At 43.7% G+C, this 27661-nt stretch overlaps 1 protein-coding gene across 8 annotated transcripts in view; it reads right to left on the reverse strand.

Annotated features, from left to right (window-relative positions):
• Positions 1 to 27661, reverse strand: part of SPAG17 (sperm associated antigen 17) — a 307771-nt gene that overhangs the window by 74841 nt on the left and 205269 nt on the right. For all 8 annotated transcript variants that reach the window (XM_073310318.1, XM_073310310.1, XM_073310300.1 and 5 more), the window contains exons 23-25: positions 15999 to 16112; positions 6232 to 6446; positions 1174 to 1294 (exon numbers count right to left, since the gene is read on the reverse strand). In XM_073310318.1, coding sequence (XP_073166419.1) covers positions 1174 to 1294; positions 6232 to 6446; positions 15999 to 16112 — 450 coding nt within the window. The remainder of the gene's footprint in view (positions 1 to 1173; positions 1295 to 6231; positions 6447 to 15998; positions 16113 to 27661) is intronic.

Consider the following 27661-nt stretch of genomic DNA (forward strand, 5'->3'; position numbering starts at 1 on the left):
ATTGTATACTGAGTGTAGTGGACAATTGTGTAGACAGGCTGCACACCTTTAGGAGATTAGTAGTGCCAATGGAAACTCCTGTACTGAACACTATTTTGTTTTGACATCTAATATTGAGTCTCTCTCTATCCTCTTCACTGTATATAATGCTAACCTAATCTGACCTCACATACCTTGAACAAATATTTTGACAAGGGAGTGGGATGGAGGCCTGAAGGTAAAAGATTATTATTCTCGTAATTCAGGGTTATGTGACCAGTAATCTAGGTTCTCCCTCTCTGTTAGAGTTGATGGGCAGGTTGGCTGAGGCAGTAACAGATGCAGGCGGGAGCAGGGGCCAGATAGTGTGGAAACAGGCACAGGTAGTGCAGGAACAGAAGCAAGGGCCAGCTGGAGCAGCAGCAATGTGAGGAGCAGACTGGAGCAGGAGCAAGGGCAGCCTGCTGAAACTACTGGGAATGGGAATACGCCGGCCAGATAGTAACATTGAGCAGACTGGACAGACTGCTTTCCTTAGAAGCCTATAACCCTACCTTGGGATGACCTTAGTGGGTCCTTGCCTGTGGATTGGCTGAACCCTGGTAGAATGGTGTGGGGCCTATCACAAGACCTGCAGGCAATTGCCTCTGATGACTTGTCATACTCTCTCACTCAGGGATGACTCATAAGGCTTAGGCAGGCTCAGGCTCAGAGGTATTCAACTCTCTCCCATAATGATAAGCCTTTGTGCTGAGGCTCTATGAACCACCAATATCCATCTTCTAGCCATTTATATACACTAAAAGTAATAATGAAGATGAAACTGTTCCAAACCTCAATCTTATGATTACTGACAACCCAAGTATCACTGCAGTCTACAGTGTGCAGTTGAACAGGTGTGCAAATGTCCAAAAACAGTGGGAAGTTGAATCACTGCAGTAGCCTAATAGGCCAGACACAGAAAGTGGGTCATGAACTGCCCTGAGCCTTGCTCAGCTACACAGACATTTTCATCTTCAGAAAGAAATTCATACAGTTGTTTTCTATAATAATGTTTAGGGAATTGTTTTCAATATTAGATGTCAGAACTTTCCTGTAACTATGTTTAAATCTATCTCTGCATAAAAAAAAGTCTTTTGTGATTTTAACTTTATGCAGAACACTCCTGTGTCCATAGTGATTCACAAAACTAACCTATAGAACTTTGACCAAGGAAAGTCAATACCAGCCCATTGGGGCAGGAGGCATTCAAAGTCTGGAAAACAGGGACATCTGGCACCGCTTGTGTTTGAGGTGTTGGTGGTTCTATTTCTACCTAGAGAACAGAACACAGATTAGTTTTATTACACACTTCAAAAAGCATTTTATAAAGTTTAGTTTTGTTATATGCTCTGGTAGAGCTAGTATCTTAAGGTCTGATTCTGCTACCTACCTTATTAATGTTGAGTTATAATTTAATCTGTAATCAGTCCCTCCATAGGTGCTGACTCTGTGGACGCTCCGGGGCTCAAGCAGCCACAGGGAAAAAAAGGGGGTGCTCAGCACCTACCAGCCACAGTGGTTCTGCGGCCCTGGGGCTGGCTACAGATCAGCTGTTTGGCGGGTCCCAGAGCGGGCCGCCGATCAGCTGTTCGGCGGTTCCCAAGGCGGCCAGCGGAGCCATGAGTGGCTGGCAGGAAGCACTTGGTGGAGGTGGAGAGGAGTGAGTGGCAGGTGGGGTGGGCATTGGGGGAGCGGGTGTGACGTTGAACTCCGTATGATTTTATGAAAATATGCTAATGAGTGTGAATATAATGTAACTGGAATATGCTTCATGCAAAAGGTCTCTTGTAAGGTATCATTACAAAACTTATAATCTACTGAGTGTGTTCATTCTATTGGTATAAATGTATCAGTCTTGTATCTGAAACTAGGAATATAAAATATAACTCTGAGATCCTATTGTAGTTATGCAAAGTGTAGGCCATTAATGGTGGTTTAGAATCTTGATGGCTCCAATCAACTAGGACAATTGACTGTAAATGGCTCTGTTTACTTGCAAGCCTTCCTGTGAGTCAGGCCAGGAAGAATGAAGGCTTGGGGTCTCACAGAACATGTGACCAGGTCACCCGGTACTGGAATTCATCTTAAACCTGGCGCTTTTCCAGTTAGGAGGAGGGGTGGAGACCCAGAGAGACAAAAGATTCCTGCCTTGTGCCAAAGCTATATAAGGGGACTGTACCAGGGAAAAGGATTGGGCCCAGACTAGAAAGGAGTCTAATCTGTGAAAGAAGCTTATTGGAACATCTCTAAGGGTGAGATTTACCTGTATTCAGTTTCTTAAATGTATTAGGCTTAGACTTGCATGTTTTTGTTTTATTTTGCTTGGTAACTTACTTTGTTCTGTCTGCAATTACTTGGAACCACTTAAATCCTACTTTTTATATTTAATAAAATCACTTTTTGCTTATTAATTAATCCAGAGCAAGTAATTAATACCTAGGGGAACAAACAGCTGTGCATATCTCTCTATCAGTATCTCTATCAGAGGGTGAACAATTTATGAGTTTACCCTGTATAAGCTTTATACAGAGTAAAATGGATATATTTGGGGTCTGGATCTCATTGGGGGGAACTGGGTGTCTGGGTGCTAGAGACAGGAGCACTTCCTAAGCTGTTTTCAGTTAAGTCTGCAGCTTTGGGGCGTGTGGTTCAGACCCTGGGTCTGTGTTGGAGCCAGACTGGTGTGTCTGGCTCAACAAGGCAGGGTTCTGAAGTCCCAAGCTGCCAGGGAAAAGAGGCTCAGAGGTAGTCTCAGCACATCAGGTGGCAGTCCCAAGGGGGTCTTTGTGACCCAACCTGTCACAGTGGTGTAGTCGGCAGGATCTGTGCACAGCTGATTGCTTTGAAATGCTGGTAGTGATTTTAAGTGAGTTTCAAGTGTGCTGGCTGGAGAACAGACAAAGTGGTTACTGGTTTGTTATTTTTTCTTTGCTTATTTCGGGTAAGGGAAATAGGGACAGAAAAGTAAGCAAAATAAGTAAGAGTGAAGATCAGAAGAAGCTAGAACTGCACAAGTTGCAAATTGCCCAGAAGGGATGAACACTGGGTGCTGGATAAGTCTCTCTTAACTGAGTGAATCTGTTTCAGTGAACTGCAGAAGGGTGTGGCCCAACCTCTGGGTCTGTGCTGAAGCTGACTGGAGAGTCTAACTCAGCAAGACAGGAGTGGAGGGGATCTGTTCTGGCAGGAGGGGGTTCTCTGTGGTATCCCAGCTCATCGAGTGATGGTCTCAAGGAAAGACAAATGGAAATTGATGCATAATTTGCCCGGGAAAAGGTTGCTCTGGAAAAAGAAAAGGCTACCCACCAGCAAACCCTGGACTTAAAAGACAAAGAAACTGAGGCCTAGAGACAAGCATGAATTGAGACCCTGAAGCATGAACTGGCTGTAATGGAGTGGAAGAGGTGCACAGAGACATGTATCCTGGAGGTGAGAGTTGGGGTCCTGGTGACTGCTGCGGTGGGAGCAGACCCCAAGGACTTTGTAGCTGGAAGCAAGCCCAACCTGAGTAAAGTGTGTGTGTGGGGGGAATTTTGCTGGCCAGTGAAGAGTCTGTCATAGCTGGTAGCTGTGAGCCCACAGCTGGATCAGGGTCACCTTCTCTTTTGGGGGCCACAGGAGTGTCTGCCCCAGAGGGGAGCCCAAAGAGGAATTTTAGGTATACTGCCTCTGCCATGGACATTGTCAAGTCTCTGGCAGTAAGTTCAGGAGGAGGGTGTGACGTTGCACTCCATATGATTTTATGAAAATATGCTAATGAGTGTGAATATAATGTAACTGGAATATGTTTCATGCAAAAGGTTTCTTGTAAGGTATCATTACAATGCTTATAATCTTCTGAGTGTGTTCATTCTATTTGTATGAATGTGTCATTCTTGTATCTGAAACTAGGAATATAAAATATAACTCTGAGATCCTATTGTAGTTATGCAAAGTGTGGGCCATTAATGGTGGTTTAGTATCTTGATGGCTCCCATCATCTAGGACAATTGACTGTAAACGGCTCTGTTTATTTGCAAGCCTTCCCGAAAGTCAGGCCAGGAAGAATGAAGGCTTGGGGTCTCACCATTTATCATTTGGGGCGAGAATTTGCTAATTCATAACCTATCTATCTAATATGTTAAGATTAGTTTGCATTTTTGTTTATTTACTAGGTAATCTGCTTTGATCTGTTTGCAATCACTTAAAATCTTTTTGTAGATAATAAACTTATTTTATGTTTTAATCCAAACCAGGGTGTGTTTGACTAAGGTGTCTGGGGAAAATCTCAGTTTGGTTACCACAAGTGTGCATGGTCCTCTTCACATTGAGGGAGGGGCCCCACCCCACTCTGGGCAGCGTTTGTCCTCCCCCCTTCTGTGTTCCTTTGGCTGTATTTCCTGGGTAGGCTGTTGGTGGAGAATAGGGTGATTCTCCTCCAAACAAAAGGGAAATAGTCCCATAAATACAAAAACAAAGGGTGATACTTTCCCCTGCCTCCTCGCTGGGACTGGGTGTTGCCCTGTAGTCTGCCCCGTGGTGTCAGTCCTTTCCCTAGCAGGCACTCAGATTTCTCTGCTTCCCCTATGGGGAGGAGTGCAGCCTTACTTCCCTGCTGCCACTGGCCTGGTAGCAGCTTGTCTCTTTCTCTCTCTCCCTCCCTTTCTCTCAGCGGAGTACAGGTTTCAAAAGGTCTAAGGCAGCCCTTAACTGGATCCAGGTGTTCCTAATTGACCTGAGGTAACCCCTTCTCAGCTTATAGGGAAGAGGGCCTTTAACATTCTAGGGCTAACATATCTGCCTTCCCACACCCTCTTGCAGCCATCCAGCCTGACTGTCACATGAGGTGAATGCATACTAGACTGCAGTTGCCCACTCTGTCAACCAATTTAAGGTTACAGGTAGTCAAAATTTTAACAAAATCTGAAAAACATTTGAAGAAAAATTGTGAACATTTCCTCCCATTTTTAAACCAATTATAGAGCTGGTAGAAGATTTTTGAATTTTGAAATTCTGAAAAAAGGGAGAAAATTTAGAATAATCTTTATTATATTTTCCCTTTGTTTTTAACCAACTCTAATTATGTTTCAGAGTAACAGCCGTGTTAGTCTGTATTCACAAAAAGAAAAGGAGTACTTATGGCACCTTAGAGACTAACCAATTTATTTGAGCATAAGCTTTCGTGAGCTACAGCTCACTTCATCGGATGCATACTGTGGAAAGTGTAGAAGATCTTTTTATACACACAAAGCATGAAAAAATACCTCCCCCCACCCCACGCTCCTGCTAGTAATAGCTTATCTAAAGTGACCACTCTCCTTACAATGTGTATGATAATCAAGGTGGGCCATTTCCAGCACAAATCCAGGGTTTAACAAGAACGTCTGGGGGGGGGGGTAGGAAAAAACAAGGGGAAATAGGTTACGTTGCATAATGACTTAGCCACTCCCAGTCTCTATTCAAGCCTAAGTTAATTGTATCCAATTTGCAAATGAATTCCAATTCAGCTGTCAGGAGTCTGGATTTGAAGTTTTTTTGTTGTAATATCGCAACTTTCATGTCTGTAATCGCGTGACCAGAGAGATTGAAGTGTTCTCCGACTGGTTTATGAATGTTATAATTCTTGACATCTGATTTGTGTCCATTTATTCTTTTATGTAGAGACTGTCCAGTTTGACCAATGTACATGGCAGAGGGGCATTGCTGGTACATGATGGCATATATCACATTGGTGGATGTGCAGGTGAACGAGCCTCTGATAGTGTGACTGATGTTATTAGGCCCTGTGATGGTGTCCCCTGAATAGATATGTGGGCACAGTTGGCAACGGGCTTTGTTGCAAGGATAGGTTCCTGGGTTAGTGGTTCTGTTGTGTGGTATGTGGTTGCTGGTGAGTATTTGCTTCAGGTTGGGGGGCTGTCTGTAGGCAAGGACTGGCCTGTCTCCCAAGATTTGTGATTATGTTGTCAATAAATGGCCAAGCCTCTGAGATCGTAGCAGACATTACAAAAAGTTATCTTTCCCTGTGGTCTCAGATCGTGACTGGGCTCAGCTAACATTTCTGATCACGTTAATTGATTTCACCTTGTTTTAAATACTGACATTTGAAAAAATAACCTTGCTGACTGCAATTGTCTTTTCTGCTGAGTCATGCTACCAATTTATACCTATTTGTGGCTTATGATTACACTAGGAGGTAAATTCAGTACTTACTGGGAAATATTCTCTCACCTTTTTCTCTTCTTGCTTTGGAGACTCTTCCGGTGGTGGAGTGATTAACTTGACATGGCTCCCTTTGGCAGACTGCAGAGATTTTATTGATTTTTGTTTCAGTGACTTGTTGCTTTTTCCTGAAGAAACGGAAGCAGCAACAGCAGCAGGAGCAACAGTTGGAATATGTACGGAGGGGATATTAAGAATTGTTGCTAAATTAGGATCTGTATCATCTGGCGGGGAGGGAGAGAGAGAAAGCAACATTTTTATGCAATAGTCGGAAGTCACATACATGCATGCATCAGGTTTTGTTTGAGAAACTTGAGTTACCAAGTTTTACCTTTTAAAAGACAAAAAACAGAGACCTCAGGTCCAGGGACTGGGTTCATGACAACAAACGCAAACCCCTTCTATGGCCTACTCTAGCCATAGAGAGGGTTAAGACTGATGTGTCCCATAGCTTCTGAGATGTCTCTAGGTCGGAGTCTATTATGTATGGGAAAGACAATCTTTCCACTTTCCTTCACCTAAGAAATATTCATATAGCTGGACATGTTCTGAAGCTAGTATCTGGGAAAATATAGACGTTGTTACACTTCATCATGGACTGACCATTAACTCCAGTAGTTTGGAGTTATAATGCTTTTATTCTGCCATGGCAAAGGATCTGTTCTGATGGTCTGTCCTTTTTACTTAAAAACACCTGATAGATTTAATAGAATCATAGAACTGTAGGACTGGAAGGGACCTCAAGAGTTCATCTACTCCACCCACCTGTGTTGAGGTAGGATTAACATAACTAGACCTTCCCTGACAAGTGTTTGGCAACCTGGTCTTAAAAACCTCCAGTGATGGGGATTCCACAACCTCCCTAGGTAACCTGTTCCAGTGCTTCACTATCTTTATAGCTAGAAAATTTTTCCTAATATCAATCCTAAATTATCTCTGTTCTGGATTAAACCCATTACTTCTTGTCCTACCTTCAATGGATATGAAGAACAACTGATCACACTTCTCTTTATAATACCCTTTTACATGTTTGAAGACTGTTATCAAGTCCCCTTCAGCCTTCTTTTCTATAGATTAAACATGCTCAATTCTTTCAACATTTCCTGATAGATCAGGTTTTCTAAACCTCTTATCATTTTTGTTGCTCTCCTCCTCTCTTCAATTTGCCCACATCTTAAAATGCGGTGCCCAAAACTGGTTTCGGTGCTCCAGCAGAGACCTTGCAAGCATCAATTAGAGTGGAACAATTACCTCCCATGTCCTACATATGACACTCCTGTTAATACACCCCAGAATTACATTTGCCTTTTTTGCAGCAGCATAATACGAAAAAATTTGAATCTCTATTCCTGTTGTAAACCCTACGTCCACACATACAGAGCATGTATTTGGGGAGTTACCCTCCCCAAGGCATTTCAGAAACCTGGAGTGAGGGTCACTCCTTGGCATTGACTTATTGCAGCCAGTGCATGCCTTAAAGTCCAAAGACTGAGGCATGCCCTGGTACTGGGAGTCAGTATCCAGAATATGTGAGAACCAACACTTTAAGTAAGAAATGGAACTTACTGTAAAGCTCTACTAACTAACTAACTATTATGAATACACTAACTATATACAGAAAAGGGAGAAAGGAGAACATTTGCTAAGCAAGTCAACATGCTGCAACATGAGCAGTAAGAAGGAACTGAGGGAGGCTGGGGCAGATCTACCCTTTATGTTATTACACATTGGCATGAGGCAGCAGAGGGTGCATGCGCCATCCCAGCAGGTGCCGCTAAGGGAAAAATCTCCCACTCTGGTGCACACAGCTGAAGTGGAATGGACTTGTGCAATCATTAGAAGAATGGATGCCCTGACTTCAGAGAAAAGTAGCAATTGGAGAGACCAGGTGGGTGAGGTAATCTTTTATTAGACCAACTTCTGTTGGTGAAAGTGACAAGCTTTTTAGTTCCACAAAGGTCTTCTTCAGGTCTGGGAGAGGTCACCAGAGTGTCACAGCTAAATAAAATGTGGAACATATGGTTTAGCATAAGTAATTAACATATATTGTAAGTATGGCTACGTTTTTGTTTTGGGTATTTTCAGTAAAAGTCACGGACGGGTCATGGGCAGTAAACAAAAATTCATGGCCCGTGACCTGTTCATGACCTGTACTATATACACCTAGCTAAAACTTGGGCTGCGGGACTGCAGGTGCTCTGGGAGAGTGGTCGGGGGGGGGGGGGGCGCCGTGGATGCTGTGGGGGGGTGGCCTGGGACCCCCGCTGGTGCTGGGGGGGAGAAGTGGGGGGCAGTGCATGGCCCAGGACCTCTGCTGGTGCTGGGGGGCAGGACCTGACGGTGGCGCGCGGACGGGGACTACTGCTGGTGCTGGGGGTGGAGGGTTGGCGGGGCTGCCAGGCTCTCTACCAGGCTCCATGCAGCTCCCCCTGGTCCCTCCGTCTAGGAGCTCTAGGGACATGCTGGCTGTTTCCGGGGTGTCCCCCTCACAGAGCTGAAAGTAACACAGAAGACTTACCAGTACGGGGACCTGGCTCCAGGCCCCTGGAAGGGGTGGGGCCTCGGGTGGAATGGGCGTGGCCTCAGGCAGAAAGGGGGCGGGGCTGGGGGGGTCAGCCTATCCGTGCTGCCTGGCCCACACCACCAGGGGCTCCAGCAGTGATTTTAAAGGGTCTGGGGCTCTGGCCACTGCTGCAGTATCTGCCCCAGGCCCTTTTACATTGCTGGGCCCCAGGGCAGCTGCCCTTTTTATCCCACCCCCACCCCCCGGTCAGCTGCGTACGTGCCGGTGGCCACTTCTTACCGGTACGCTGTACCGACCTACTTTCACCTCGACCCCCCACCAGGTAAGCACCACCCCGCATCCCAACCCCCAGCCCTGAATCCCCTCCCACACCCAAAGTGCCCCAGCAGCAGCTGGCGCGACAGGCCCAGGGGCTGCCTGATCTGCTTGGGCAGCCCCACAGCCAGCTGCACAGGCCGCTGCAGAAGTCAGACATGGAGCCTTAATTGTAAGAGACGATTCAAGGTGATCTGGCCATTTAACACCTCTGCAGTCACAGGACAAAAAAGGGGGAGTTAGTGGGTTACTGTTTGTTGTAATAAGCTCCCAGGTTTGTCTTTTGAAGGTGTTGTGTATGTTTCCTTTGAGGACGAGGATTGAGAGGTAATATATGGATTGATCGTATTGTGAAAAGTATTCACCCATGGGTGATATGTGTTTTTGTCTTTTATCATTTTTCTGTGCGAGTTCATTCAAGAGTGTAATGATTGTCTGGTTTCACTCACATAGTTGTTATTGGGGCATTTAGTGCACTGGGTGAGGTATAACACATGTTGCGATAGGCATGTGTAGGACCCATTGATCTTGAAAGGTGTGTTGTGGGGGATATTGCTCATTGTAGCAGTGGAGATATGTCTGCAGGTTTGTTGTTCTAACAGAGTCTGGTGCCGCTTTGATTTGGTGTATCCTGGTCTGTGGGGAACTTGCTTCTGATGATGAGGTGTTGGGGAGCAGGGGATTGTTTGAAGGCCAGAAAAGGGGGCTCGGGAAGACTCCTCCACTTTTGGACAATTCACAGTTCCCAGTCATGTGTTAAAGAAGAAGCCCCTTCAACTTCACCTTTGTCTTTTCTGCATCCCCAACCACACACTACGTAAGGACCTGATCCTGCTGCTATTGAGGTCAATGGTAAAACTCTTACTAACTTCAGTGGGAACATGATTAGGCAATAAAATAGTAGTTCTCAACCTTTGGAGCTACCATATCAGTGTACTAGGCTAAAGCATCAGATGAGCCAGGCTAATGACCAGATGTGTTTTCCAGTGCCCTACCTCCCATTACAATATTCTGCTGTGCACACTCTATCCTGATATGGATAGAGCTTGGGATGCTCTTGTGATTGTTAGACTGAGGTATTGGTCAGCCCAAGTTCCACCAATGAAAGGAAGGCAGACAACAGTGGCATACTGAGCCCTGGTCTACACTAGGAGTTGAGGTTGAATTTAGCAGCGTTAAATCAATTTAACCCTGCACCCATCCACAAGACGAAGCCCTTTTTTTCAACTTAAAGGGCTCTTAAAATTGATTTCCTTACTCCACCCCTGACAAGGGGATTAGCGCTAAAATTGGCCTTGCTGGGTTGAATTTGGGGTACTGTGGACGCAATTAGATGGTATTGGCCTCCGGGAGTTATCCCAGAGTGCTCCATTGTGACCGCTCTGGACAGCACTCTCAACTCAGATGCACTGGCCTGGCAGACAGGAAAAGGCCCGTGAACTTTTGAATTTCACTTCCTGTTTGGCCAGTGTGGCAAGCTGCAGGTGAGTGCAGAGCTCATCAGCAGAGGTGACCATGATGGAGTCCCAGAATTGCAAAAGAGCTCCAGCATGGACCGAATGGAAGGTATGGGATCTGATCGCTGTATGTGGAGAGGAATGCGTGCTATCCGAACTCCGTTCCAGTTTCGAAATGCCAAAACATTTGTCAAAATCTCCCAGGGCATGAAGAACAGAGGCCATAACAGGGACCCGAAGCAGTGCCACGTGAAACTTAAGGAGCTGAGGCAAGCCTACCAGAAAACCAGAGAGGTCAGAGCCCAAAACATGCTGCTTCTATGATTAGTTGCATGCCATTTTAGGGGGTTCAGCCACCACTACCCCAACCGTGTTGTTTGATTCCTTCAATGGAGATGGAGGCAATACGGAAGCAGGTTTTGAGGATGAGGAAGATGAGGATGATGATGAGGTTGTAGATAGCTCACAGCAAGCAAGTGGAGAAACCGGTTTTCCCAACAGCCAGGAACTGTTTCTCACCCTGGACCTGGAGCCAGTACCCCCCGAACCCACCCAAGGCTGCCTCCCGGACCCGCCAGGTGGAGAAGGGACCTCTGGTGAGTGTACCTTTTTCAACAGTATACATGGTTTAAAAGCAAGGGTGTTTAATGATTAATTTGCCCTGGCATTCGCGGCCAGTACAGCTACTGGAAAAGTCTGTTAACGTGTCTGGGGATGGAGCGGAAATCCTCCAGGGACAGCTCCATAAAGCTCTCCTGGATGTACTCCCAAAGGCTTTGCAAAAGGTTTCTTGGGAGGGCAGCCTTATTCCGTCCACCATGGTAGGACACTTTACCACACCAGGCCAGTAGTACATAGTCGGGAATCATTGCAGAACAAAGCATTGCAGAGTATGTTTGCTGGCGTTCAAACAACATCCATTTTTTATCTCTCTGTGTTATCCTCAGGAGAGTGATATCATTCATGGTCACCTGGTTGAAATAGAGTGCTTTTCTTAAGGGGACATTCAGAGGTGGCCGTTCCTGCTGGGCTGTTTGCCTGTGGCTGAACAGAAATGTTCCCCACTGTTAGACACGGGGAGGAGGGAGGGGCTAGTCACGTTGTGGGGGGAGGCAAAATGCGACCTTGTAACGAAAGCACATGTGCTATGTATGTAATGTTAACAGCAAGGTTTACCATGAAAGAATGTACCCATTGTTCTATAAAATGTGTCTCTTTAAATACCACTGTCCCTTTTTTTCCCTCCACCAGCTGCATGTGTTTCAAGGATCACAGGATCTTCTCCTTCCCAGAGGCTAGCAAAGATTAGAAGGTGAAAAAAACGCACTCGTGATGAAATGTTCTCTGAGCTCATGCTGTCCTCCCACACTGACAGAGCACAGATGAATGCATGGATGCAGACAATGTCAGAGTGCAGGAAAGCACAAAATGACTGGGAGGAGAGGTGGTGGGCTGAAGAGAGTACGTGGCGGGCTGAAGAGAGGGCTGAAACTGAAAGATGGCGGCAGCGTGATGAGAGGAGGCAGGATTCAATGCTGAGGCTGCTGGAGGATCAAACTATTATGCTCCAGTGTATGGTTGAACTGCAGGAAAGGCAGCAGGAGCACAGACCACCGCTACAGCCCCTGTGTAACCAACTGCCCTCCTCTCCAAGTTCCATAGCCTCCTCACTGAGACGCCCAAGAATGCAGTGGGGGGGGGGCCTCCGGCCACCCAGCCACTCCACCCCAGAGGATTGCCCAAGCAATAGAAGGCTGGCATTCAATAAGTTTTAAACTTTTAATCTTTTAAAGTGCTGTGTGGCCTTGTCCTTCCCTCCTCCACCACCCCTCCTGGGCTACCTTGGCAGTTATCCCCCTATTTCTGTGATGAATTAATAAAGAATGCATGAATGTGAAGCAACAATGACTTTATTGCCTCTGCAAGTGGTGATCGAAAGGAGGAGGGGAGGGTGGTTAGCTTACAGGGAAGTAGAGTGAACCAAGGGAAGAGGAGTTTCATCAAGGAGAAACAAACAGAACTTTCACACCATAGCCTGGCCAGTCATGAAACTGGTTTTCAAAGCTTCTCTGATGCGCACTGCACCCTCCTGTGCTCTTCTAACTGCCCTGGTGTCTGGCTGCGCTTAACCAGCGGCCAGGCGATTTGCCTCAACCTCCCACCCCACCATAAATGTCTCCCCCTTACTCTAACAGAAATTGTGGAGCGCACAGCAAGCGGTAATAACAGTGGGAATATTGGTTTCGCTGAGGTCTAACCGAGTCAGTAAACTGCGCCAGCGCGCCTTTAAACGTCCAAATGCACATTCTACCACCATTCTGCATTTGCTCAGCATGTAGTTGAACAGCTCCTGACTACTGTCCAGGCTGTCTGTGTACGGCTTCATGAGCCATGGCATTAAGGGGTAGGCTGGGTCCCCAAGAATAACTATAGGCATTTCAACTTCCTCAACGGTTATTTTCTGGTCTGGGAATAAAGTCCCTTCCTGCAGCTTTTGAAACAGACCAGAGTTCCTGAAGATGCGAGCGCCATCTACCTTTCCCGGCCATTCCACGTTGATGTTGGTGAAACGTCCCTTGTGATCCACCAGAGCTTGCAGCACTATTGAAAAGTACCCCTTGCGCTTTATGTACTTGCCGGCTTCGTGCTCCGGTGCCAAGATAGGGATATGGGTTCCGTCTATGGCCCCACCACAGGTAGGGAATCCCATTGCAGCAAAACCATCCACTATGACTTGCACATTTCCCAGAGGAAATACCCTTGATATCAGCAGATCTTTGATTGCGTTGGCTACTTGCATCACAGCAGCCCCCACAGTAGATTTGCCCACTCCAAATAGATTCCCAACGGACCAGTAGCTGTCTGGCGTTGCAAGCTTCCACAGGGCTATTGCCACTCGCTTCTCAAATGTGAGGGCTGCTCTCATCTTGGTATTCTTGTGCCTCAGGGCAGGGGAAAGCAAGTGACAAAGTTCCGTGAAAGTGCCCTTACGCATGCGAAAGTTTCGCAGCCACTGGGAATCGTCACAGACCTGTAATGCTATGTGGTCCCACCAGTCTGTGCTTGTTTCCCGGGCCCAGAATCGGCTTTCCACCGCATGAACCTGCCCCATTAGCACCATGATGCCCACATTGCTAGGGCCCGTGCTTTGAGAGAAGTCTGTGTCCATGTCCTCATCACTCTTGTCACCGCACTGACGTCACCTACTCGCCTGGTTTTGCTTTGCCAGGTTCTGGTGCTACATATACTGCTGGATAATGTGTGTGGTGTTTAATGTGCTCCTAACTGCCAAAGTGATCTGAGCAGGCTCCATGCTTGCTGCGGTATGGTGTCTGCACAGAAAAAAGGTGCAGAACGATTGTCTGCCATTGCTCTGACGGAGGGAGGGGCAACTGACAATATGGCTTACAGGGCTGGCTTATAGGGAATTAAAGTCAACAAAGGGGGTGGCTTTACATCAAGGAGAAACAAAAACAACTGTCACACAGAATGACCCCCTCAAGGATTGAACTCAAAACCCTGGGTTTAGCAGGCCAATGCTCAACCCACTGAGCTATCCCTCCCCCTGGTATTTCAGGCAGGACTGAATCTCCATTAAACTTTTCAAGGTGCCCCTGACAGACCTCACCGAAATGATTTTCGGCTGTTGATTTCACGGAGGGAGGGAGGGGGGAGCAAATGAATACAAAACAAATCTGGTGTATTTCTTGTTTTGATCCACTCTATCTTTTACATCTTTGGCTGGCAGCAGATGGTGCAGTAGGACTGCTAGCCAGCCTCATCTCCTGCCTGCTTGGCAGAAGATGGTGCAATAGGACTACTAGCCATCCTCATCTCCTGCCTGCTCGCCATGAGATGGTACAATAGGACTGCCGGCAGGACTAAAGAGAATGACCTGGTCGAGTCACTCCTATTTTAGTCTCTGCACCCATGTCTGCCCAGGCGCTCCTGACTGACCTTACTGAGATGGTCAGGAGCACCTCGGACATGACGACGATGGCTATCAGGCCTATTGCACTGTCTGCTGCCATAAGGCAATGGGTTGCTGCTGTATAGCAATGCAGTACCGCGTCTGACAGCAGCCAGGAGACTTATGGTGACAGTGAGCTGAGCGGGCTCCAAGCTTGCCGTGGTATGGCGTCTGCACAGGTAACTCAGAAAAAATGGTGCGAAACGATTGTCTGCCGTTGCTTTCATGGAGGGAGGGCCTGACGACATGTACCCAGAACCACCCGTGATAATGTTTTTGCCCCATTAGGCATTGGGATCTCAACCCAGAATTCCAATGGGTGGCGGAGACTGTGGGAACTGTGGGATAGCTACCCACAGTGCAACGCTCTGGAAGTAGACGCCAGCCTCGGTACTGTGGAAGCACTCTGCCAAGTTAATGCACTTAATGCACATAGAGCATTTTGTGTGGGGACATACACAATTGACTATATAAAAATGATTTCTAAAAAAACGACTTCTATAAATTCGACCTTATTTCGTAGCATAGACATACCCTGAGACTCAGCAGGGAGGCCTATCATTAAGGTAGAGTGGGAAACTTTAGAGTATGTGATGCAGAAGCCTGAACACCAGAAATGGCATGCAGACCTATGGTTGGGAATGGCTGCTGTACCGCAATCAAAATTACCATCATGTATACAAAAGAATATTTAATTGTTTAATAAGATGCTTCTCTGTTTTTTAAAGATGTAATGTGAATTTTCACAGTCCACTACAGTATGGATACTATTTTAGCACAAGATAAGAAGTACATTTTTAGTAATTCTTGGGGAAAATGTCTTGGAAGAACTGAAACTGAATGTATACTCAGACAAATGGCTTACCACAACCCACACAGAGAAACATCTGATTAAATGTTTTCATAGTTTAAAGGGTGAAAAATGCTGAAATTATTTTCTGATCAGAGTGGGGGTTCACTTTCAGGTGTGTGATATTTTCAGTGACGTCTTAAATGAAAAAAGATTTTCTTATTAGCTCTTGGTGTTTTCTTTGTGGGTTATGAAGCAATTGCTTCCAGCTGGTGAATATATTTATTGAAAGTCTGACAGAAATTCCTCATTATGTGTACACATGGCCTGACACAAAATGAGAATTTCCATAATCACCTATGTAAATTAAGAAAAATATTATTTCTTGGAAAACCAAGAAGATTCCTTAGCAAATCACATTTTCTTTGGCTCAAACTAATTTGCAGGTTTTGCTAAGCTAGTTAATAAAAATACTCGGGATTTTCTTACTACACTGGTCTGTTTTCACATAAGTAAAAAAGTGCAGAGACCTCCTTTCATTTTGAAATTTGAATCATAACATATATTTGACAATGTAACCTCAGCTCAACTCCTGGTGAAAATTCCCCACTATGTTAAAAAAGTCAGGGCTGGATGCAACAGATTATTGAGGGGTGTATGAAAGATATAAGAACTCCCACTGTGGGCTCTCAAATATCTTCTTCTGTCTGCTTGCTTTACCTGCTGCTTTTCCTGTAGCTCCATAGTAGCTCAAGGACAGCTGGATTCCATTTTGCAAAGTGGCTGAAAAAGATCCAAACTTGCTCACAGCTTTCTTTTGATTTATTAATTTTCCTTAAAAAAGAAAAAAAGAAGACAAATGTGGATTTAAAGAGGGAAAAAAATACATATATGAATTGCTGAACTGTAATCTATTGGCTACTATGTGCACCACTACCTACTTGTGGTTGGACTGTGTAAACCCCCTACTAATAGTGACAACCAGTCTCTTTGTGTTACTGGAGCCAAACATCCTCGGCTCCTTCCCCTATTCTGCATATGCAGCTTAGCTGACAGCCGTGTCATTTTTATATGTGCAGGCATGGATTTGCTACCTCACGAATGGTGTAACATGCAGAGCACCTCAGGGATCAACCTCACAAACCTTTCCAAATCCTTCGTTAACCTACATCCTATCACATAGGATCCTTTCGCAAACAGTTTAGGGCCAAATTCTACCCTTATATATATCAGGATAAGTAAGGAGCAGCTCCACTGACTTCAATGAGTCTTTTGCCTGAATAAATAAAAAGAAAGGATTTGCTGTCCTTAATTGCACTACTGGATCAGACCATTGGTTCATCTACTCCATTATCTAAGCATAGCTTATACTTGATGGTTTAAAGAAAGACAAAACAAAACAAGTTCAAAAATACTTCTAGCTAGTTGCAAAATGCTGTATATTAATGAAAAAAATTCCTTCCTAATCCCCAAAGCAACTAGCTGAAGTCCTGAAGCATGAAATGTGATCAAACACCAGGATGTATAATTATTAGTCGTCATAAAATTATCCAACACTTTTTAAAGTGAAGCTGAAATATATAACCTATAACCTCTTATTAAGATGAATTATGTAATATGTTAAGTAGTATTTTTAAAAATGTGTTTTAAATGTAAGTACCATTGTTTAATTGAATCATCCTTGTGCACTCATAGAATGGGATACTATGCAATGGGAAAAATGCAGTTATTTTGTCTATGTTAAAAAATTCTGGTGACCTTTTAGTGGAGAAGCGCTAATTTTCCCATGCTCTGGAGCAAGGACTTGAACACTGTGGCAGGTGTTGACTATACCGCACCATATATATATATACACATGATTTTCTTTGTAAATCAAATACACCAGAGATAATCTGTCTTTCTTCTCAGACTAGAAACTGCACCTTTGTTTGCCTTGTGAGCCAGATCTACATCCTTCTGTATGTGGAAAACATCTCTTGTTCTATTGTAAATTCTAAATACTGTGAAATGCTTATGTATAACCAAGAATATGTAGGCAGCTGCAACGGCACAGGACCCAGCAAACAGAGCTGTAAACGGGAGTTTGAGTGGGAGTCTGAAAGGGGAGTTTCGGGGGGAAGACTAAGAGCCAGGCAAAGGAACAGACAGGCTAGTGAAGTGAGTGTGTGGTGTTCTGGCAGTGTTTTCATGCTCGTTGGGGGTTTGTTTTGCTGTGGGTGGGTGTTTTGGTTTGGTTTGTGTTTCCCAGACTAACAGGACTTAAGTGAGAAGGCTATGACAGACACAGAGGCAGCAGTGGTAGTGACCCAAGTAGTGGAAGACACTATGAAGATAAATGGATGTAGAAGCTGTGGCATGTACATGATCCTGGAGGGGGTACCTGTAACTAATTTTGTCTGCATGAAGTGCCGCCTGATAGAGCTGATGTAAGAGAAGATCCTAGGATTGGAGATGCAGGTGGAGACTCTGCTTGAGTTTAGAAGGGGGTTTGAGCAGATGATGGAGCAAAGACATGCAAAGGCTGAAGGGAAAAGCTCAGACTTGCAGATGGAAGCAGGACTGAAGAACTCTGAGGGGATACTGCTGGATGAGGAAAGTGGACAGTGGAAGCATGTGACTAGCAGAACCAGGCAGAGGAAAAGATGGGGCAGTGAAGGAGAAATAGAGCTCAGGAACAGATTTGCAGAGTTGGAAAATGAAGAAGGGGAACAGCAGCTGGTCACTGAAGGTGAGAGGGCAAGGAAAAAGAGAAGATCAGATAGTTCTTTTGGAAGAGGGCAAGAGTCAATGGAGATAACACCAAATATGAGCCCCAGGAGGATACGGGATGGGTTGCAGAGGATTGCAAGGGACAATAGGAATCGAGAGGACTTGCGGCCAGATGGAACAGTGGATAGACTGGAGAATTGCACCATCGCCAGGAAAAGGCAGGTCTACGTGACTGGGGACTCCTTACTGAGAAGAACAGACAGGCCTGTAACAAGACCTGATCCAGAGAACAGAAGGGTATGCTGTCTGCCGGGTGCTAAGATACAGGATGTGGACCTGAGGCTGAAGAGGATCCTAACGGGAGCGGGAAAGAATCCATTGATTATCCTTCATGTGGGAACAAATGATACGGGTAGATTCTCGCTGGAACATATCAAGGGAGAGTATGCCAGGCTGGGGAAGACGCTAAAGGAAATCGAGGCTCAGGTGATCTTCAGTGGGATTCTGCCTGTTCCTGGAGAAGGGCCACAAAGGTGTGACAAGATTATGATGCTCAACAGATGGCTCAGGCAGTGGTGCTATAAGGAGGGCTTTGGGATGTATGGCCACTGGGAAGCATTCATGGACAGAGGACTGTTCTCTTGGGATGGACTTCACCTGAGTAAGGAGGGAAATAGACTTCTAGGATGGAGGATGGCACAACTGATTAAGAGAGCTTTAAACTGGAAATTTGGGGGAGATGGTTGGGAGATGTCCACGCAAACTCCACGCCAGTTATTCTCTTTGAAAGGGAAGAAAACGAAGTAAGAAAGGATACAACCTTGGGTAGGAGAATGGACATAAGGCGGAAGGGCAGTGTACATACCAATCTAATAGGTAATATTGGCGGTAGAATGTCTGTGCCCAATTGGGTAAAGAATGTGAGCAAAGCCAAACGGCAAAAATTAAGATGTTTGTACACTAATGTGAGGAGCCTAGGTAATAAAATGGAGGAACTAGAGTTACTGGTGCAGGAAGTGAAACCAGTTATTATAGGGATAACAGAAACATGGTGAAATAGTAGTCATGACTGGAGTACTGGTATTGAAGGGTATGTGCTGTTTAGGAAAGAAAGAAATAAAGGCAAAGGTGGTGGAGTAGCATTGTATATCAGTGATGAGATAGACTGTAAAGAATAAGAAGTGATGGAATGGATAAGATAGAGTCTGTCTGGGCAAAAATCACATTGGGGAAGAAAGCTACTAGAGCCTGCCCTGGGATAGTGCTTGGGGTGTGCTATAGACCGCCAGGATCCGATGTGGATATGGATAGAGACCTCTTTCATGTTTTTAAAGAAGTAAATACTAATGGGAATTGTATGATCATGGGAGACTTAACTTCCCAGATATAGACTGGAGGATAAGTGCTAGTAATAATAATAGGGCTCAGATTTTCCTGGATACGACAGCTGATGGATTCCTTCACCAAGTAGTTGCTGAACCGACAAGAGAGGATGCAATTTTAGATTTGGTTTTGGTGAGCAGTGAGGACCTCATAGAAGAAATGATTGTAGGGGACAACCTTGGTTCGAGCGATCATGAGCTAATTCAGTTCAAACTAAATGGAAGGATAAACAAAAATAGATCTGTGACTAGGGTTTTTGATTTCAAAAAGGCTAACTTTAAAAAATTAAGGAAATTATTTTGGGAAGTGGATTGGATTGAAAAACTTGTGGATCTAAAGGTGGAGGAGGCCTGGGATTACTTCAAGTCAAAGTTGCAGAAACTATCAGAAGCCTGCATCCCAAGAAAGGGGAAAAAATTCATAGGCAGGAATTGTAGACCAAGCTGGATGAGCAAGCATCTCAGAGAGGTGATTAAGAAAATGCAGAAAGCCTACAAGGAGTGGAAGATGGGAGGGATTAGCAAGGAAAGCTACCTTACCAAGGTCAGAACATGTAGGGATAAAGTGAGAAAGGTCAAAAGCCATGTAGAGTTGGACCTTGCAAAGGGAATTAAAAGCAACAGTAAAAGGTTCTATAGCCATATAAATAAGAAGAAAACAAAGAAAGAAGAAGTGGGACTGCTTAACACTGAGGATGGAGTAGAGGTTAAGGATAATCTAGGCATGGCCAATATCTAAACAAATACTTTGCCAAAGTCTTTAACGAGGCTAATGAGGAGCGTAGGGATAATGGTAGGACGACAAATGGGAAAGAGGATATGGCGGTAGATATTACCACATCCGAGGTAGAAGCCAAACTTGAACAGCTTAATGGGGTTAAATCAGGGCCCCTGGATAATCTTCATCCAAGAATATTAAAGGAACTGGCACATGAAATTGCAAGCCTGTTAGCAAGAATTTTTAATGAATCTGTAAACTCAGGGGTTGTACCGTATGACTGGAGAATTGCTAACATAGTTCCTATTTTTAAGAAAGGTAAAAAATGTGATCCGGGTAACTACAGGCCCGTTAGTTTGACATCTGTAGTATGCAAGGTCTTGGAAAAAATTTTGAAGGAGAAAGTAGCTAAGGACATTGAGGTCAATGGTAACTGGGACAAAATACAACATGGCTTTACAAAAGGTAGATCATGTCAAACCAACCTGATCTCCTTCTTTGAGAAAGTAACAGATTTTTTTGACAAAGGGAACGCAGTAGATCTAATTTACCTCGATTTCAGTAAAGCATTTGATACAGTTCCACATGGAAAATTATTAGCTAAATTGGAAAAGATGGGGATCAATATGAAAATTGAAAGGTGGATAAGGAACTGGTTAAAGGGGAGACTACAGCAGGTCACGCTGAAGGGTGAACTGTCAGACTGGAAGGAGGTTACTAGTGGAGTTCCTCAGGGATCGGTTTTGGGACGAATCTTATTTAATCTTTTTCTTACTGACCTTGGCACAAAAAAGTGGGAATGTGCTAATAAAGTTTGCGGATGACACAAAGCTGGGAGGTATTGCCAATACAGAGAAGGACCGGGATATCATACAGGAAGATCTGGATGACCTTGTAAACTGGAGTAATAGTAATAGGATGAAATTTAATAGTGAGAAGTGCATTTAGGGATTAATAACAAGAATTTCTGTTATAAACTGGGGACACATTACTTGGAAGTAACAGAGGAGGAGATGGACCTCGCAGTATTGATCGATGACAGGATGACTATGAGCCGCCAATGTGATATGGCTGTCAAAAAAACTAATGCGGTCTTGGGATGCATCAGGCGAGGTATTTCCAGTAGAGATAAGGAGGTGTTAGTACCATTATACAAGGCACTGGTGAGATCTCATCTGGAATATTGTGTGCAGTTCTGGTCTCCCATGTTTAAGAAGAATGAATTCAAACTGGAACAGGTACAGAGAAGGGCTACTAGGATGATCTGAGGAATGGAAAACCTGTCTTATGAAAGGAGACTCAATGAGCTTGGCTTGTTTAGCCTAACTAAAAGAAGGCTGAGAGGAAATGTGATTGCTCTCTATAAATATATCAGAAGGATAAATACCAGGGAGGGAGAAGAATTATTTAAGCTCAGTACCAATGTGACACAAGAACAAATGGATATAAACTGGCCTTTGGGAAGTTTAGACTTGAAATTAGATGAAGGTTTCTAACCATCAGAGGAGTGAAGTTCTGGAACAGCCTTCCAAGGGAAGCAGTGGGGGCAAACGACATATCTGGCTTCAAGACAAAGCTTGATAAGTTTATGGAGGAGATGATATGATGGTATAGCCTAATTTTGGCAATTAATTGGTCTTCGACTACTCGCTGTAGACATGCCCAATGGCCTGTGATGGATTTTAGATGGGGTAGGATCTGAATTACTACAGAGAATTCTTTCCTGGGTGTCTGGCTGGTGAGTCTTGCCCACATGCTCAGGGTTTAGCTGATCGCCATATTTGGGGTCAGGAAGGAATTTTCCACCAGGGGAGATTGGCAGAGGCCCTGGGGGTTTTTTGCTTTCCTCTGCAGCGTGGGGCACGGGTCACTAGCTGGAGGATTCTCTGCACCTTGACGTCTTTAAACCACAATTTGAGGACTTCAATAGCTCAGACATAAGTTAGGGGTTTGTTACAGGAGTTGGTGGGTGAGATTCTGTGGCCTGCATGGTGCAGGAGGTCAGACTAGGTGATCATAATGGTCCCTTCTGACCTTAAAGTGTATGTTTCTGTGATAGAGTATGTCCTCCAAATTTAGAAGATTATATTGATTTTGTTTGCTTTCATTGTAAATAATTGTTGCACTCTAGAAGTAATAGGAATTGTCTAGCACAAAGAAGAAGAAATGTTAAAAGATATAAAACAGGGTATAACTTTGGGATATTAAGACATATTGCTTAAAAGGGGAGATTCCAGTTGATAGTAGGAGCTAATAATGATATTCAATCCATGAAATGAACCAAATTTAAAAAGGTTTCAGAGTAACAGCCGTGTTAGTCTGTATTCGCAAAAAGAAAAGGAGAACTTGTGGCACCTTAGAGACTAACCAATTTATTTGAGCATGAGCTTTCATATGAGCAGCTTAAAAAGCTGCTCATATGAAAAGGATTAAAGAAATTTGTTATACATGAATGCCATCTACTGGATACCAATGGAAGCAGCAAGAAACTGAAAGAGCTAAACTAAGCTCTCACTTGGCATGGGTCCAATAGCAATATGTGGTTGGCTCCCTCCTATGAGCCCTGAAACTTGGGTATATAAACTGAAGACACCACGTGATGAAGAGAACTGACTGAACCCAACACAAGAAAGTGCAGAATCCTAAGTGCAAGTGACCGATGCCCATCCCAGATGTGTGGAAAGGACTCTCCCCCCGTCCCAGGGTTAAGAGGGTAACAGGAAGTGGTGAGATTTCATTTCAATGATTGTATTTCCCTTTCTATTCTTTGACATAAAGGACCGTAGTTATCTTGCTGAATCTATACTCTAGTGCAGGAGTGGCCAACCTGTGGCTCCAGAGCCGCATGTGGCTCTTCAGAAGTTAATATGCGGCTCCTTGCATAGGCGCTGACTCCGAGGCTGGAGCTACAGATGCTAGCTTTCCAATGTGGTGTGGGGTGCTCACTGCTCAACCCCCTGCTCTGCCCCAGGTCCTGCCACCACTCCACCCCTTTCCCCAAGGCCCCTGCCCCTTCTCCCGAGCCTGCCATACCTCGCTCCTCCCCACTCTCCACCAGAGCCTCCTGCACACTGCAAAACAATTGATTGCGGTGGGCAGGAGGTGTGGGGAGGGAGGGAGAGGCGCTGATCGGCAGGCCTGCCAGTGGGAGGGAGGCGCTGGAGGCTGGAGGGGGTTAGCAGATGAGGGGCTGCTGACGTATTACTGTGGCTCTTTGGCAATGTTCACTGGTAAATTCTGGCTCCTTCTCAGGGTCAGGTTGGCCACCCCTGCTCTAGTGAGACGTCAAGTAACCATATTTTAGATTCTAACTCCTATATAAGTCCAAACAAAATGGCCTAAGAGAGATTGAAAACAATTACTTTAAGCAATAGCTTTTAATATTCTAAACCTGTCCCTTTTGAACCGATCCATTCAAATTTACTAATCACACTCTTGAAAGTGTCTTAAAGATAAATACATCCTTGGAAGTATGATAAATATGTTAGGTATTAAGAATTGTAAGTAAATGTAATTAGAAATCTTGGGAATTTGCCTTATTCTTGGATAGAACGGCTGAATCTCAACTTTAGTCTGTGATGATCACTTGCGAGAATGTATTGTACATGTAGTACACACAACTGGTTTCATCTACATTTGTGTGGTCAACTGTTTGTTCTGGATGAATTAATGCATTGTTGGTTGGTAAAGAATAGCAAGGGTCCTGATCTGAGAAATACTGTTCAAGTTAAAATTTGACCTACCAAGAACCCAGCATTCAACTAATAAGCCAACGCTCTCTGGACGCAATAAAAAAGGGTTATCCCATTTGATTCCATTATATATTGGTAAACCTAGTTTGTTAGAGTTCAGCTTTAAAATCTAACTGGCACCATGCATGGCAAATTCACAAATTGATCCCCTTTCAATCTTACAACTCCCAGGTACACCTGAAGTCAATGGGAGCTGTGCTTTGAAAATATAAAGTGCTGTATACTGCTAAGTACTCTGAAAAATCAGGTCCTAGGTGTCTCTGATTGAGTGCCCAAATTAGTGGGTATTTTTGAGCTTGATTTCTCTGTGCCTCTGTTTCCCATCTGTAAAACGAGGATAATACCACCTCCTCATCTGACAGGAGCACTGTGAACATAAATTCATTTATGTTTGTGAAATACTGATACTATAACAATAAGTGTAATAGAAAATGCTATTAGGAAATTAATAATTCTGTTTTCAGAGCAGGGTTTGAATAGTAAATAAGGCCTGGGGCCACACACTGAAAAATAAGTAGAAAACAAAATACGGAATTAATGAACACTGTTCATCTTGTGCACTGAATGAGGCAGCAGCAACCTTAATTCTGGCATCTCCTAATTTTTCAGTATTTAATAATTTTCCCAGTAATGTTCTTTCAATGTATTTTTGAATGTGTAATAAAAATATAAAGTGAATGTTTACATATTGATATTATCATTAACCAAATGCATGAACTGAAAGGTTAAAACAATACTTATTCAAAATACCTTAAATGATCTTTCCCATGCTTTCTAGTGCTTAGGGTTTTTTATGGGTTATGTTCATGTTATGGTGTACATATAATTATAATAATCACTGTATATAATTATAATAATCAAATCTATAAAGTAATAGTATTGTGTGGGACAGTTCCTTGGTTACATAGATGTGAGTTGAAATTTATGTAACTCACACAGGCATTGTCTACACTTGTGGTATCATATAGGGTACACGTAGCCACACACCACAGTGAAAAGCAGGCTGCATCCATACTGAAGAGTGTAGCTATATACAGCAGTGAAAGGCTCCAGCAGGGGGGAGCTGTTATCTATTAGTTCATGCATATGGCCACTAGGTGGAGGCACTGACTGCAAAAAATCCAGGGGCTCATTAGCCCTAAATTCGGTCACTGAGCTCACAAGAGTGGAATAAGGGGATCTCCACTGGGGATTACAAGTGCCCGAGGAGGGGGCTACATTTAGATACTATTGCAGAGTTGTAGGCTTCTGTATGGTTTCATTTGCACAACTATGTGAGCAACACAGACCAAAGGAGAAATATAAAACTTCTCACGTCTCAATGATCATGAGACTTCTCCTGGTATGTCCTCCTCTAACCCATTCCCCTTCCCCCTGGTGTCTTCCCCTCTGCCTTATGCTCTTATTTTCCCTTCAACCCTCTCCCAGTGTCCCTAACCTTTAGCTCCTCTCTGTCTGTTGACACCACCTCTGATCCTCTTCCCACTCTCTGGGTGCCTCCTTTCCCCTCCACCTTGCAACAGAAACTATAGTATGGGTTACAATTAGGGCTGTCAATTAATCACAGTTAGCTCACATGATTAACTCAAAAAATTAATTGTGATTAATTGGAGTTTTAATCACATTGTTAAACATCAGAATACTAATAGAAATTTATTAATATTTGCGGATGTTTTTCTACATTTTCAAATATATTGATTTGAATTACAACACAGAATACCAAGTTTACACTGCTCTCTTTATATTATTATTTTTATTACAAATATTTGCACTGTGAAAATGATAAACAAAAGAAACAGTATTTTTTAATTCACCTCATACAAGTACTGTAGTGCAATCTCTTTGTTGTGAAAGTGCAACTTACAAATGTAGATTTTTTGTGTTACATAACTGCACTCAAAAACAAAACAATGTAAAACTTCAGAGCCTACAAGTATACTCAGTCCTATTTCTTGTTCAGCCTATGCTAAAACGAACAAGTTTGTTTACATCTACAGGAGATAATGCTGGCCTGTTCTTATTTACAGTGTCACCAGAAAGTGAGAACAGGCATTTGCATGGCACTTTTGTAGCCAGCATTGCAAGGTATTTACATGCCAGATACGCTAAACATTCGTATGCCCCTTCATGCTTCAGCCACCATTCCAGAGGACATGCTTCCATGAGTTAATTAAATTTGTGATTGAACTCCTTGGGGGAGAATTGTATGTCCCCTACCCTGTTTTACCTGCATTCTGCCACACATTTCATGTTATAGCAGTCTCGGACGATGACCTAGCACATGTTCATTTTAAGAACACTTTCACTGCAGATTTCACAAAACGTAAAGAAGGTACCAGTGTGAGATTTCTAAAGATAGCTACATCACTTGACCCAAGGTTTAAGAATCTGAAGTGCCTTCCAAAATCTGAGAGGAATGAGGTGTGGAGCATGCTTTCAGAAGTCTTAAAAGAGCAACACTCCGAAGTGGAAACTACAGAACCAGAACCACAAAAAAAGAAAATCAACCTTCTTCTCTCATCTGACTCAGATGATGAAAATGAACTTGTGCTGCTTCGCACTGCTTTGGATTGTTATTGAGCAGAACCTGTCATCAGCATGGACGCATGTCCTCTGGAATGGTGGTTGAAGCATGAAGGGACATATGAATCTTCAGCACATCTGGCATGTAAATATCTTGCGACGCTGGCTACAACAGTGCCATGAGAACACCTGTTTTCACTTTCCGGTGACATTGTGAACAAGAAGAAGGCAGCATTATCTCCTGAAAATGTAAACAAACTTGTTTGAGTGATTGGCTGAACAAGAAATAGGACTGAGTGGACTTGTAGGCTCTAAAGTTTTACATTATTTTATTTTTGAATGCAGTTTTTTTTGTACCTAATTCTACATTTGTAAATTCAACTTTCATGAATTTACATTAGGTGAATTGAAAAATACTATTTCTTTTGTTTTTTACAGTGCAAATATTTGTAATAAAAAATAAAATATAAAGTGAGCACTGTAAACTTTGTATTCTGTGTTATAATTGAAATCAATATATTTGAAAATGTAGAAAACATCCAAAAATATTTAAATAAATGGTATTCTATTATTGTTTAACAGTGTGATTAATCGTATGATTAATAACAATTATTTTTTTAATCATGCAATTAATCATAATTATTTTTGTTAATTGCTTGACAGCCCTAGTTACAATTACTTCTCACAACATCTTCTCTGCCTCTGTGCACAACAAAGTGGGTGGTGATCAAGCGAGCCAACTGGACCTGTGGTTAGTCATGCCCAGATCCTCAAGTGTGCCAGAGCTCTGATCTGAACACCGGAGGGGGTGAGGGAAGGTTGCTGCATGCCACCTTTGTGTTCTGCTGAATCCCAGAGCTGCCAGGAGCACTTCAGCCTGTAAGAAAACTTAGTGCTGCTCTACTTTAGGCCAGTTTTTAACGGCCACCTAAAGGTTGTTACACCAGTAAGGATCACTGAAGAGCACCTCTACAGCTTCTTTGGGCTCCAAATGGGATATAATGTAGGCATGCATTAGCCCAATGACATTTCAAGCAAAGTACTAGTCAGAATAATAATAGCTACAACATAGCACATTCACTCTACTTATTCTGTTGCACTTGATGAATGGCAATGATAGCAAGTAAACTATTCAGCATCTTACAGAAAGTGAAGCTAGACGTTCACTCAGGCTTTGATTTCCTTCCAGTCTTCTCAAATAATGTCCAGTAAAGTGAGTTCATCCTCCCATTCTTCAGTAGAGTACATTTATCTGTTTTCAACTAAACTAACTTTATTTACCTGGTATTATATGTAAGC

This window comes from Lepidochelys kempii, chromosome 1, assembly GCF_965140265.1.
Source record: "Lepidochelys kempii isolate rLepKem1 chromosome 1, rLepKem1.hap2, whole genome shotgun sequence".
Taxonomy (NCBI): Eukaryota; Metazoa; Chordata; order Testudines; family Cheloniidae; genus Lepidochelys; species Lepidochelys kempii.